The sequence below is a fragment of the Telopea speciosissima genome, chromosome 2 (genome assembly GCF_018873765.1).
Source record: "Telopea speciosissima isolate NSW1024214 ecotype Mountain lineage chromosome 2, Tspe_v1, whole genome shotgun sequence".
NCBI lineage: Eukaryota > Viridiplantae > Streptophyta > Magnoliopsida > Proteales > Proteaceae > Telopea > Telopea speciosissima.
In genome coordinates this window covers 15,385,973-15,401,041 of record NC_057917.1, presented here as the reverse complement: position 1 = coordinate 15,401,041, position 15,069 = coordinate 15,385,973, and the positions used below count along the sequence as shown (strand labels likewise).

General features: G+C 38.6%; 1 protein-coding gene across 1 annotated transcript; it reads left to right on the top strand.

The window, feature by feature from the left end:
* Positions 1-1,854: 1,854 nt before the first annotated feature.
* Positions 1,855-14,761, top strand: LOC122651782 (50S ribosomal protein L4). Its single transcript, XM_043845314.1, has 8 exons — positions 1,855-2,057; positions 2,154-2,209; positions 3,227-3,353; positions 9,512-9,660; positions 10,417-10,524; positions 10,627-10,746; positions 13,870-14,043; positions 14,347-14,761. Exons 1-8 carry the CDS (start codon positions 1,946-1,948, stop codon positions 14,446-14,448), a joined length of 948 nt encoding a protein of 315 aa, XP_043701249.1. The 5' UTR covers positions 1,855-1,945; the 3' UTR covers positions 14,449-14,761.
* Positions 14,762-15,069: the final 308 nt, after the last annotated feature.

Genomic DNA, 15,069 nt, shown 5'->3' with positions numbered 1-15,069 from the left:
GCATAGTTCGAGAGCATTTTGAAAATAGTTATGTGCTATACTATTTCATTGTCGAGCTAATACATGGTTCCATCTATGGATCATTAGACTGTGGCAAAAGATTCCTTTTTAGTCTTCTTTATCAGTAAAGTGAAGCTTGCTAGGGCATAGTTTCACACATGGTATGAGTAATTTCACTTGTTTTGGTGATTGGGGGAATCCATTAACGATAATCATGAGTCGAACGGGGTTCTCCAGAAAAGATTCCTTTTGGACCAGGATTAATGATTACTGTAGATAATTTCATTTGGGTAGTATAATGGCCTATGCAAGATAGTTATTTAAATGTTTAGGAAATCATTTGGGCAGCCTTTCGACATAAACAATCATATTGTTATTTTAAAAACTTTAAATTAGCAATATAATGGCATAAATAAGAGATTTTAGGAAAATATCTTTTTATGGCATTTTAGTATTATAACCGCATAAATAGGGTTTTTTGTTTTTTGGGATAACTACTAGAAATGATATATATAGTTATATATTACAAAATTTAAGGTAATTAAATGAGAATGGGGGGGGGGGGATTTATTTTTTTGGCCCAAAAGGGCCTAGCCTTGCTGGTAGATCGTTCCACTGCTCTTTATGCCCTTTGCTCGTTCCTTGACAATAAGAAGAGAGTCGTTGTTACGATGTCACTCTGTTAAAAGAAAAAGACAATGGAAAGGGGATATAGATCAAACCCACTTGGTGGGGGGAACAGAAGACCTCCAAATGGTTCTTTGGAACGGTCTCCAACGCTTTACGCAAACACTTGATTGATAGATATCCGTTACATTATCCAACTTCTAATATATAGACTCTTATTAGTATTCTTGAAATGCATTATCGGTCGATTCTGCATTCTTAGACAATAAAAAAACCTATTGAGAATGCAAAATTTGACCTAGAATTCATACAAAACACAACCTTGGTCTAGTAACCGTTGCAAGAACTCCCACAAGTCACACGTCTCTCAACTATTATTCCCCACTTATATTTAAAAATTAAATAACAAACTGAACACGTAACAGTCGTGAAATGTGGCCAGTGCCAATTTTGATCCAAATGGCTGATTCCGCCTTTGAAGTTCTGATTCTCGAATGCAGGGGAAGCAGATTTACAGGCGGCGAATCTGCCGGACTCTTCCGCCATTAAAACTCTGTTGGAGCTTGATACTAAAGCGGACAACATCTTATCCAACGATCGTAATTTCTGTAACCTCTCTAACCACCTCACTAGCCTCAAAACCCTCGTCGACAAGCTCAGACGATCTCAAGGCCACAACCTCCAATCTTTCCTTCACCAGTCGACAAAGACGAGAAGGTGAAGCTCCTGACCTGAGTTCGAGACCCGAGTGTCACAGGTTTCAACAGAGATTTGCAGGACCTGACCCACCGTCGGAGAGGATGATTGTTTTCTCACCCGCTGGGGAGGTAAAACCAGTAATAAGGTAGATAGGTTTGCTAACATTTTTAACGGTTAAGATTTAAGTCCAGAGATTCAACGGTGTTGATTTGAGAGTTGTGTTTAAGGAGTGCGTTTAAGGCTTTAAGGGGTAGCGCAGCTACCACTCACCCAAAAATGGGAACTGTTTAGGACCTTTAAGGTGGCCCATGTACTTCAACCCGGTCCATCGTACGTCCGAACCGGGTTGACTGGTTAGGCCGATAGGGTTCTAAAAGTGTGATGTTACCCTTCTGTTCTGTTCAAACCTACAACAAGGGCTTTGAACAGAGCACAACAGCGCAAATGCGCCATTGATGGAGACTGGAATAGTCTTTCAAATTTTTCTCAATCATTCGTTCGATTGAGCTACAAAGCTCATTCTAGTTCTTCTATTTCAGTGTAGTTTTGTTCTGTTCTGAACAGAAATGCAAGTGTGATTTTCTCTGGAGATTCTGGTGGAGGGAAGAGGTAGAGTGAGATGGCTTTTTCATTGTCGAGAAAACTCCTACGCTCTTTGGGATCTTTATCTGCTTTCAAATGCTGTGAATTTTCAAAGGCGATGATTGATCGATCATTTCAAGCTTCTAGTGGTGAGAATGCTAATCTTTTTCTCAGTTGATAATAGGGTTTTATATGTGAAAGAAAGTCAGCCCTTTTATGGTTTTGATTTTTTTCGTTTGGAACAGGGCTGTTTGGTTCTGTTGCTGTCTTATCTGCTTTGGAATCCTCTACATTTTTCAAGGTGCGTGAACCCATCATATACACTTCACTTGGATGCTAATTCTACATTTATTTTTCTGTTTTGCTCCCTTGATGTCAGAAGTAACACGAGTTTTTTCTACGCTTGGAATCAGTTATAGTAGCATTAAGATTAGTTGTTTCTAGTTGGATGAAGAAGTAGAAGTTAATAGGTGGAGAGTGAGAGTTTTTGTTGTATCGTTGTGTATCTTTACTCTCTGATCATTTCAGTTATAGGGTCCAGGGATGCCGTTCTTGTTTGTCAATGTAAATGCATTTGCTGAACTAGCTTTGTCCCATTACCGATTACCTCTACCATGATTACCTAATGATTTTTGTCACCGATGTGGGGTAGAGAGAAAACCAAGTCTTATAATGAAGATCTGTCAGAAAAACCAATTTCTCGAGTTTATGACAAGAAAGCAGCAGTTGGTGTTGCTGGCTTTTCTGAAACAGCATAGAAGTCAGAGGAAGTAATTGGCTTCAACCATTGAACAATTTCTAAATCTGGGTTGAAACCCATCAAATGGAAATCACAGTAAAGGAAATAAATTTCAATTAGATAAACTCAGAAAAATAGGGGTAATGAACTGTAAAAGACAATAATGGGTTATGCTACTTGATAAAACAAGGGCTGAAATAATGCTGGGCTTCATGCCAAATGGTGGGCATTGGCCCTTCTGGTTTGAGGATCTAGTAGTAATGACATGATACCTGTTACTTGTTACTTAGATATCTAGAATCATAGATTGTAGTAATGAATTATGTGGTAATAATCATAGATCGGCACTTCGTATCATATAGACATTCAAAATGCCAACGCTTGATCCTTCAGTTACATTCAGCTTTTGATTGATAGTAGCTGATGTGGCATCTAATCATAATCCTATATTCCTATTACACAGTGTTTCATATACTATTTTTTTTACAATCATCATTTTGTTTGCCCATTCTGTTTGCCTTTATAATAGCAGCTTATTTGACACCTAATCCTTAAGTATTTCACTCTGCATTTTTATAGGGTGGTCAATCTTTTCTCCATGGCCGGGGTTTTTGCACTTCCATACTTACTCCTCACGCAAGTGAAGGTGCATTTCCTCCGGAGTTCTTATCCAATAAGACCGTGCTAACTCCTGATCGTACACCAGGTATGATAAAATTGAGATTTCATATTTTTTGTTCTAGAAAGACAACTAAAGACACACTTATTGGGGCAAATAAGTTACAGCTACAAATACAATTCCTAGATGGAACTATATATTAGCTTAAGTATGCCATGTGACCTATGTAGTGACAGGTAGATTGCTGTTGTGGCTATTCTCCTACTGTTGACAATAGCTGTTGTGGCTACCACCCTACTGTTGATAATTGATGGGACTATGATATTACTTAAGGTTTAGATCTATGGTCACCTAGGAACTAAAACTCGTCTCGAGTATAGGTTTCGAGCTAGCCAAATGGCGAGTTGGGTTGAGATCTCGACGAGTTGGGGTATTTTTTTTTTTTTTGAACTCGATGGATGGTTTCAGTGGGTTTTAGACCTAGTTTGGTCATGAAAGTTGGTATACATACTATTTTGGGCCATTTAAACACAATGGCACTATTAGATTTTGAATAATCAAAGTCCAAATAGGAGTTTCACTTAGTGGGAAACCAGGACAGATATTTACTTATGCCAGAAACTAGGACAAACACTTATTTATGCCTCTCGGTCTAGATTTGGCACTCATATAAATGAGTGTGGGTCGAGATCTTGCTTGAGTTGGGGTAATAAATTGTATCGCCTAAGATCTCGTCTCAAGGTCTTGAAAAAGCTAGATTTTTGTCGAGATCTCGCGAGTTTTAGTTCTATGATGGTCACTAGTCTATTATGGGGTTGTTGTTTTAATACAGTATGATGTAGAATTGAAGACGTATCGCAGGAGGTCCAAGAAAGTTGCTGCCTAGTGTGGCCCATCCTATGCTAAGGCTTGGGTTCACTTTATTTCTGGTTTTAAGTTGCTTAGGTGAGTTTCGGTTAGACTGGTGGATTGTTTTGGTCTAATTTAAGTTTGTATATATATAGATATATTTATGTTTTTGTTGTTTTAAGTCTTTAAGTTTGGGTCCACATCCTTTTAAAAGCCAATTAGACTATTAAAAGGAATTTTGAGTTGTAATTGGAGTCAACTAGGGGTTTCCCAGCCCAACTCTAACTCCGTTTATGTCTGAGGCCAGGGGGCATGGTTCGTAATCCCAGGATCGGTCAAGGCCAATACCAATCCGACCGGGTAGATCGATACAGGGAGTGGTCCATTAATATTGGGCAGGATTGGTCATTAATTGAGATCAGTCTAGGCCGATACCATGCTCATGAGTCTGATTTTTTAAGATACTTCTGCTTGCTCCTTTGCATTGAGAGCTCCCATTGTCTATGATCAAGGTGTGACTGGTGTGTGATCCAGCCAACACCTTTCGGGCAGGAAGCCCGTGTTATGTGGAACCCGGGCCACAAAATACCCTATTGGGTTCACTTATGGCCCACCCAATTAAAAGAAACTCAAATAATGGGGTCAATGACAAATTTTGTAAATTCTGGGAAAAATTTAGTACCTCTTTAAGGGAATGATAAGATCAGGGGACAAAACTGTACATTAACTTGAAAAAGGGAATGTATTGGAATTTCAAAGATGGAAGGGAATAAATTCTACTTAAGGGTACAAGGGCTTACTAGTAAATAAGGGGAAAATGGGCTTCTATTCCGAAGTTCCCCTTCTTCAACCTTGTTATAAAACCAGAATCTTATAATCAGACCAGAGTATTGGGAGAGAGAAGCAAAAGAGAAAGAAGAAGAGAGGAGAAAGTGAAGCACGCAAATCCCCAGAAGGGAGAGGACCTGCGGACAGAATAGAATGATCTGTCTCAGGTCTGCTCCTAATTTATTTATAATCAAGTCTAAAGATTAAAAAGGACAAATATGCCCTTACATAAACCGACATACCAAAGAACATAAATAAAACCAAGTATAAAGACCTCTCTGCCCCTATAACCACATGTTTCAACACTCCCCTCAAGCTGGAGCATATATATCACCTATGCTCAGCTTGTTACATCAAGACGGAAAACCAGAAGCAAATAAGGACTTTGTGAACACATCAGCAATCTGATCAGATAAAGAGACAAATGGTGTCTCAACCATTTTCTTCAAGACGGTGCTGTGAACAAAGTGACAATCCACCTCTATATGCTTAGTCCTCTCATGAAAGACCGGATTACTAGCAATATAGATGGCTGCCTGGTTGTCACAAAACATCTTCATAGGAGTTGGAACTAGAAACCACATCTCAAGTAGGAGAGACCTAATCCACATCAACTCTGCTGTGGTATGGGCCATGGCTCTATACTCTGCTTCAGCACTGGATCTGGCAATTGTGGTCTGTTTCTTGCTTCGCCACGTAACTAGATTTCCTCCAACAGACGTAGAATACCCTGTAGTAGATCGACGGTCACTAGCCGAACCTGCCCAATCTGCGTCAGAGTAGGCAACAAGCTCCATATGTTTATTTGGATGATAAATCAGCCCCTTCCCAGGGGCTTCCTTCAAATATCGAAGAACCTGAATGGCTGCATCCCAGTGAGACTTACAAGGGGATTGCATGAACTGGCTGAGAACCCAAACAACATAAGAAATATTTGGTCTAGCGACTGTCAGATATAGCAACTTTCCAATTAAGCTTCTGTAGGAATGAACATCCTTAAGGCCCTCACCATCATTAGAGCCAAACGTGTGATTAGGATCCATAGGAATATCTATTGGTTTTGCTGTAAGCATACCAGTTTCGGTCAAGAGGTCTAACACATATTTCCTTTGGGACAGGTTGATTCCCTTTTTACTTCTGATAACCTCAATCCAAGGAAGTAGTGAATCTGGCCCAAATCTTTAGTTTGGAAATGCTGCTGTAAGTAATTTTTCACCTCCTTGATCCCATTCTCATCATTTCCTCACACAATGATGTCATCAACATAAACAACAAGAACAACCAATTTCTCTCCTTAGCGGCGAACAAACACAGAATGGTCTAAGAAGCACTGAGAAAAACCAAAACCAGTCACAATGGAACTAAACTTCTCGAACCATGCTCGGGGAGACTGTTTCAGCCCATAAATGGCCTTGCAGCCTACACACACGTCTACTATTCTCCCCCTGAGCAACATACCCGGGAGGTTGCTCCATATAGACCTCTTCGAGTAAGTCACCATAAAGAAAAGCATTTTTGATGTCCATCTGGTACAAGGGCCAATCAAAATTCACAGCCATAGAAATAATGAGCTGAATAGAATCCAGCCTAGCCACAGGAGAGAAGGTCTCAAAATATTCAACACCATAGGTTTGGGTGTACCCCTTAGCAACCAGGCGGGTCTTTAGCCGCTCAAAAGATCCATTAGGATGATACTTTATAGTTATAATTATCAGTTATTGCTGGTTTTGTTTGCTGCTGTCTTCTTCCTTACTTCAGAATCGATTATTGCCCTGGGTGCTTGTTCTTATCGATTATAATCAGACCAGAGTATTGAGAGAGAGAAGAAGAAGAGAAAGAAGAAGAGAGGAGAAAGTGAAGCACGCAAATCCCCAGAAGGGAGAGGACCTGCGGACAGAATAGAATGATCTGTCGCAGGTCTGCTCCTAATTTATTTATAATCAAGTCTAAACACTTAAAAGGACAAATATGCCCTTACATAAACCGACATACCAAAGAACATAAATAAAACCAAGTATAAAGACCTCTCTGCCCCTATAACCACATATTTCAACAAACCTCTCGTCTGAAAGCAACTCATGATGTAGATCGAAGCATGAAGAAGAGAAGGACCAAAATCAAATTCAAAACAAAGTTATTATTCGCGAGTTACTGTTCATGTGAACAGTACTCGAGTTACCGTTCATGTGGTACTGTTGACGTGAACAGTGTCAGCCATATTGCCTTCGTGGGAATCCTTCTAGAAGACCCAAGTTGAAGATCAAATCTGTCCTCTATTTTGTCTTATTTAGAAACCAAGTCAGCAGCAAGGAGGGGGGGGTGGATCAGCTACAGCTTCTGGAATCAGCAAGCAAGCAGCAAGCAAGTTAGTTTTTAGCAAGTCCTTGAAGCAAGTAGTTTCCTATTTTGAGTACTTTCCAATTTTGTGTTCTTTCCTTTTTGGATGTAAGTTTCTAAATTTCAACTTTCTATTTTTTAGAAGCCTGGCCAATCTATATAAAAGGGCCATCAGTTGTAATGTTGAACAGTTTTAAAAAATCAATGAATTTGCAATTTGCTTGCTAGCCTTGCTTGAGATCTGAGAAAGATCTTTGTTTCAACAGCTGAAATAGCCACCCTATCCTTCTTCCCCATCAATTCCTTGTTTCTATTTTACTGTTCTGAGATTTTTTTGCATAACCTAGATCAACCAAGGGCTACTACTACTGCTGAGATTCCCCATTGGTTGAACAGAAGAGTACCCATTTACTGCTGCCATTGTTGCTGATTAGAGAAGGTTTCAAATCACCTGCGGTTTTGTAGACCTGTGTTTTATTGCAGCAACTTCAACCTTTCTGTTCTCCAGACCCATCCATCAGTTGTTGATGATATTTGGAGGCTGAAGTTCCCTCATGTATAACTTCCTTCATTGTTGATTAATTAGAGATCCAACGGCTGGTTTGATCTATACACTAAGCTGCTATTTTCATGTCTTAGTTTCTAATTTGGTGACCTATTGATATTTCCACATCTGACCATTAGTTTGGTCTATAATTTTCCAGAGATTCATCCTCTCTATTGGACCTCTCTATGGTTACGAGGTTAGGCCCATCCATTGGTTACGTCCATTAATTCTGAGATTTCAATTTTTCTGGTTGACTGTAACCTGATCGGGTCTCCTAACTGATCTGATTTTGGTTTCTATTATTGACTGTAAGTCTGAACTTAGAACCTGTTGGGTATAATTATTGAGATCCTACTTGGGTCTAGGTCACTGTGACTTGGTCTTACATCAACTCACAGAACCACCTAACCATGCGATTGTTTCAGTTGGCTTCAACCATAAACACTCAATTCATCATTCTTCAAATCTGAAAACGCTATTGTGGTTATAGGGTATAAATAAAAGAGATCAAAAGACTCCTATTCTAACTCTAAAACTGGAATATAATGGAACTCTTGCACTGCCTTACTCAACCAAGCAACTCCAGAAGTGCGCCAGAACAACAAAGACAAGGCTTCTGTGCCCAATTATTAGTAAGCTGATCGTAGAGCACCGTTGTGCGTTAGTGATCTACGACCAAACTTTTCTTGCTACTGATTGTAGACCACTCTCCCCTGGTGGTTGAGCTGATTTACTGCTGGCGTCCCTGTTGAGTTTTGGTTTCCTTGCTGGGGCTCACCCGTTGATCTGGCCATTAAAATTCCCCGCGGTTTCCTTCCTATCATCACTAGGACTTTGATTTGAAGGTGAGTTTCTTGCTTGATTTACATTCTGATCACTGAATTCCTTAATCGATACTGTTAGCTTTCATATTCGGTTTTCAGACTTTAAATTTGTTGGCTGTTGGGTGAAGTCCTACTTTTTGTAGGATTAGTTCTACGGTTTTGAATGCTGAATCGATACTCACTGTCTAGTGATCTGTTTCATCTGTTTTTCACTTCATAACTTCAACTTTTAATTGAGTTTATTTTTCTGCAGTCTGATCATTCATTAGTCTGAACTTTAGTTTGACAGATCTGCCCATCTCCTAGTGTCACTTAGGAATACCCCATAAATTCAGATCTGATCGTCGGATCAATCTGAAAGTTTCAGCAAAGATCACCCCCTAAAAGGAGAACTCGACCTGAGTTTTCACCTGATCTGGCAAGTTTTCTCCTATTGCTGCAATTTTGTTCTCTGTTTTTTATTCTGTTTAGTACTGTTTTAACCTTCTAAATCAGTATGACATTACATTATGAATGATTATATCTCGGAATATAAATCCCCCCTTCTCATGCTGATCTTTTATGGTCCGTTGCATGCTTCTCTTTTCCTATTTTGCAATGCATATTGTCACCCTTCGCTTTCAAGTGTCAAGCATATGGAAATGTTTTTCAATTTTGTATTTGATATAAATTAATGGTGGTCTTATTATTTGGCTCAATTTTTTCAGTTTTCTTGTATCCTATATTTTCCAGGTAGCAAACTATGATGATTCAAGATTGGAGCATTTATTATATGGATAAATAGGTGGATGATATAGATATTGATATTGATAGACTTATTTTACTTAGCCACCTTATTAATATGTTTGTTGATGCTGTAGGATGCTATGAGGACCTTGTAATACCGGTGACAAATTTTCTTAATGAAGACAAAGGCTTCATGGTTTTAGCTGGTGACGTTTTTGATGTACCTATCAGGAAAGATATTGTTCACCGTGTAGTACGGTGGCAACTTGCAAAGCGACAGCAGGTACTATATATTTTTTATGATTTCATACCAAAACTGTATGATCCTATGGAAGCCCTATAAAATTATCTTACTGAAGTCCTTTGGGTTTAATGTATTAGAGACTGGTTGAACTACTTATGTGGCTATGCTTGTCAATAGTATAGCGCCAAATGTTGTTGGCTTCGGCAGAGAAAGTACTATATTTCTATGTTATTTGATTTAATTCTTGAATTCTCTGCCCCTTTAAAACAAACATAAGAATTCTCTGAAGGCACTATATTTTTCTTTTCATGCTCACATGATAGATATGCTTTTCTATTTCCCTTCTTCACTGTACTCTGTATATACTTGGTTTATCTAGCCAGTTACTTGGTTATACGCTTTGAGTTAAAATGCTACACTGCCCTTGTACAGATTCCTTTATACCCTCCTCACATAATAAACAGTGGGACCCACACTGACATTTCTCTCTCCTATTCTGACCATGTGGGCTCCATATGGATGATACCATTGTCCAACCTCTCGTTGGTTGTAGTGTGCAGATGCCTTCGTACACTGCCCTTGTAGGATACCCTCTCCCATAATTTAAATAGAGTATTCGTGTTTAACCTAGCAATATTCTAATTCATTTTGAAGATTTATAGTCTTCACATCGATATATTATATGTATCTTTGTTTGAGCAGTGCTAAGCTAAGCTATCCTTCTTTGTTAGCTCTGTAAAGGTTGTGCTTGCAAATGTTATATTTTAATTTATGTGCTATACAAACTACAAACAGGGAACACATTCAACAAAAACTCTCAGTGAAGTCAGTGGGACTGGGAAAAAACCATATCGACAAAAGGGCACAGGGCGAGCAAGGCATGGGACATTGCGTGGGCCACAGGTAAGTTTTAATACTACAGATGGCTTCTTGATTCCTTACTACTGCTTTGCTCTAGATGTTACAGTATCTGTTTATGAAATTGATGAGGAACTATTTTGACAGTTTAGACATGGTGCTACCATGCATGGCCCGAAGCCACGAAGTCATGCAATCAAGCTTCAAAAGAAGGTACGGCGCTTAGGACTTAAAATTGCTTTGTCAGCTCGGACGGCCGAAGGAAAGGCAAGTCTCCCTCTCTCTCTCTCTCTCTCCCCTCACACACACACACACATGTGAGCACAATTGTTTGGCATATTTGATTGAAATATACAGAAATATTTCCCATGATTTTAGAAAAACTCGTTCATAGAAATTTCACCTGAAGACCAATGGTAATGTGGATTTGGTAACTTCCAGAGTTTGAGAAGGAATTTGTCCCACTACACGTATTGTGTTTTATTTTTGTTTCAAATTATTGTGTTGGAGATCGAATGTCATGGGTGGGATGTTGGATTGAACACATTCACTATTTTGCCACTAAAGAACATGAGAATTGTGGACTAATAATGGTTATCTAATTACCCGAAGGCTGGGAACCAATAGCCTGCAAGATCTAGAACAGAAGGTCTCTCAATAATGCTCCAATAGAGTATCAACAACCTGGTCAAAGAGTGATTAGATCTCATTGTAACTCTGGTCTCAAAGCCTTTTAGATGTGTGGAATGTGTTTCAAAAATTAGAAATGAATCCGACGGCTAGATGGGAAGATATCAAGTAGTTGTGAAAAGAAAAAGTGGCTAAAATTTAGAAACTTAAGGTTAGAAACAGCAGAAAACAGCAACTAAGGTGAAGAAATAGCAAGCATAAACAAAATATTTGGTAAGGGAATGGAAATAGCAACTAAGAAACAAATTAGTAGGTGGGTATAGAAAATAGAAAGTAACCGGACAGAATTAAAAACCAATCTAATAAGGTACTGCCACGGGTCTTTTAGAAGACAGTGAACTACCAACAGTTTGAGGGATCAATGGGATGTCGTCGAATCAACTACACTGCCAAAAAACAGGGAGGGATGTACGTTACACCATGATTTTGAATCAGAAGTGAGATTTCAAGAAATGGCGGATTAAGAAGCAACTCAAAATACAGTTTGTGGATAGAATAGCATGCAAGACTGGAGCAGAATCTGACCTTTTAATGGAAGAAAAAGAAGAAGATAGAAGAAGAGAAGAAAGGATATGTTAGGCCTTCCAACTAACTGTGGAGAAGGTATCCCACCAACTGCAGTCTTGGCATCCCACCGAGGTTTCCCTACTGCACCCCATAGTAGAGCAGTTCTGAATCCCACAGAATCATGCGTTGTCTCTCACAAAACTCACAAGCTCATGGCTAATCTTTTTTCTCAAATCGTTGGGTAGTGTGATCCCCTACTCTTTATTTATAACTTCAATGAAATAAGCAAAATAGGAAACCCCCCCATGTATGGAGGAAAGAATTCCTTATAACCTAAATTTTCTTAAAAAATGGAAACTCGTCTAGAACTTAACAAAATAGACACTAGGATACTTGTCCAGCCTTTTAGATGCACTACTAAAATAGAGAATACAACTTATTAAAATAGAAACCAACACTAATCCCATATTAGCCTTAAATCCCTAATATTTGGGCTTATAGAATTGGCCCATTACAATAGAAAACTTAAAAAATACTAAGCCCATGGGCCATATATTGGACACACAAATAAAACATATTGATCCACTATTGGTCCAGAGTCCAATGGCCTGGTTGTTGCTGGCCTTCATGTTCCTCTGAACTGCATCTCTTTGCGTTTGGTTCAATGCATAATTTAATTCTGTTATCAGAGTCCAGCTTTCAGTTTGGAACAGTTCCAGCTATCACACTTTGACATATCTAAGTATCCATCATCTATATTGTGTGGTCAGAGATCTAGAGAAGGAGTCAAAAGTACCAACCACAACTAGGCCAAGATCAATTAGAGATTGAAATGGACAGAGGCGGAAACAAGGTAAAAGAATAGGGCAAATGTAATAGAGGATTTGGAAAACTAAATATGGCAAATTGATCAGAAGGGCAAGTCTGGAAATAGATAACTAACAAATTAAAACACAGAAACTAAGAATCGGAAATAGGGGAACAGCCCAGCTTGCATGAAATTTTATATCTTAAAGATGACTGATCAATTAGCTCCCAAATTCTGGTTGAGAGTGCTTATCAGTCAACTCTATCAGTCCCCAGAATATATCGGTTTTCTCAGTTCGTATGAGATGTGATATGTGTTTGCAACTGAGAACCCCAGAAAACTGAAGTAGTCTGGACTTGCAATGAGTGGAAGGTTATTCTCTGTTTTAAGCCCAGAAATCAATAGATATTATCCGGCAGGTGTTGAAATCAGAAGATAGAAAAGAGAAAGCAGAAAAATTAAAGAATTGAAGAAGGAAAGGGGAAATCACACCTGAAGAAGAGGGATTAAAATCTGATTCTAGCAGTGAGAGAGAAAGAAGAGAAGCTGTCGACCTGCAAGTATGCAGTATGCACTCTGAAATTGTTCTTTCAATTGGGGATTACATGCATATATAGGTCAAAGGCAGATTATAACTCTTTATAGGATTCCTACTCACACACTTAAATTAAATGACCGACTGAAACTAAAACTCCTAATCAGCAACTATTGATAGCTAAAACTGACCTATGATAATAAATTTCAGTTTAAAACATTAACCTCAACTAATTACCTATTAACCCCTTTGTCCCTTTTTGACTCAATGGGCCTGTTTTCTTCAGTCTGGGCTTCCAAACAGGTTTTGTTTGTCTAGCCAGGCTAGTGCTACTGCATCTTTATATTTTATTCTTAAGTTCTTGTTGTAAACTTGGTTCAGCTAACTCTTTAGCTGATTCCTCGGCTAGGTAAGGGGTTTCTAGGAACGATCTGTTCTTGGGTCCTCTTCCTTCAGTATAGTCCCATCAAAAGAAGTTGTTTTTGTATTCCATTATTAAATTTTACTTTGTTACTTGCCAAAATTTTTGTTTTAGTTTATCTTGGGCATACACAGTCCATTTTAATTTCTGTATCATTAGTTTGCTCCACTCTATAGTATTATTTAACCGGTGTCTTTGTCTCCTCTTGTAGAAGAGTAAACTGAGAATATTGTTGGAAAGTTTAATACTAACTTCAATAATATCCGATTCTCTGCTGAGTCTTTAGCTACGGTTCTTATTCCTCATTATCATAAACATAACTCCTATAGTGTTTTCCTTTATGCATCTACAGCTACTGTTGGTCAATAATGATTGCATTGGATCAATCTCAGTCATGAATCTGACAAAAGAAATTATACTGTTGAACAGCTTGTGATTTTTGAAGATTTGGAGGTGCCCACCCACAAGACCAAGAACATTGTGAATTATGTCTCGCAAATGGAGAGCACAAAGAAACTTTTGCTGGTGGATGATGGTCCAATCAATGAGAAGCTTAAGTTATCCACACAGAATCTTCACTATGTTAACGTACTCCCTTCAATTGTAAGTTGGCATAGCAGTCTCTTCACTTATTTCCAGGGCAAGAGTTGATTGGTTCTGAATGAAATATTCTTTCATTTAATCCATTATCCATAGGTAAATGACAAATGGAAATGATTTCATTTTTTGGTTAATACCCTATACACCGAGATATTTTGGTAAGCCAGAAAAGAAAGAATCCACAAATATCTGAAAATTGTTTTCTGTTGGCCAACACAGCCCTTTCAGTTTGCTCATTAATGATTTGTAATTGATAGATAAGGTCCATCTGAGCTTTTTGGGATTTCTCATTGATACGATGTACAGGGGTTGAACGTGTACAGCATATTGTTGCATGACACTCTGGTGATGACACGTGGTGCCGTTAATAGGATTGTTGAGCGGATGCACACTCCTATCAATCGCTGAAATGTGCAAAGAGGAGATTTGGTATTATTTATTCTCTACTAGGGGAATTATTGCATATGGAACCTTCTGTTCCTTATCATGCTTTTGTAGTTTCGAAAAACATTTTGTATTTGATAGTTTCAGGTGACATGCCCCATCAGGGTCTGTTGATAGTGTTGTCTTCCTGCTGAGGATTCATTAAGGATATGCAGAACAGAATTTTTTTTTGAGGATTTCAACTGTGACTACAAAACAAAGATGTTGCAGTTTTTCAACTTCTTAACTGCTGCACAATTTGCGGACAATTGCAAAATAAATTTGATGCTTGATAGTAGATGAATCCGGCAACCCTTTTGATGTGGAATTATCAACCAAATGACTTCTACAACAGCCTTCACATTTTGGAATGTTGATTTCAGTATAGGAAAAATATGTTTGTAGCCATCTTTTTCTGACCTGTTTTTTTGCTTTTGATCATATTTCTTTGTTTAAGTGGAGAATTTTTTTTTTTGTAATTTCCTCCTCTACCTCTCTCCTCCCCATCCTTCGCATCTCTCTCCCCCATCCTCTGCCCAATGCATCTCCTTCCCTTGCAATATCCTGCTCCCAATCCTCTCCCCTACAACTCCCACCCCCCTCTTT

Coding starts and splice junctions, on each gene's coding strand:
- LOC122651782 (XM_043845314.1), top strand. CDS start 1,946: ATGGCTTTTTCATTGTCGAGAAAACTCCTACGCTCTTTGGGATCTTTA. Junction 10,525..10,626: donor GGACATTGCGTGGGCCACAG/GTAAGTTTTAAT, acceptor CTATTTTGACAG/TTTAGACATGGTGCTACCAT. Junction 10,747..13,869: donor CTCGGACGGCCGAAGGAAAG/GCAAGTCTCCCT, acceptor ACTGTTGAACAG/CTTGTGATTTTTGAAGATTT.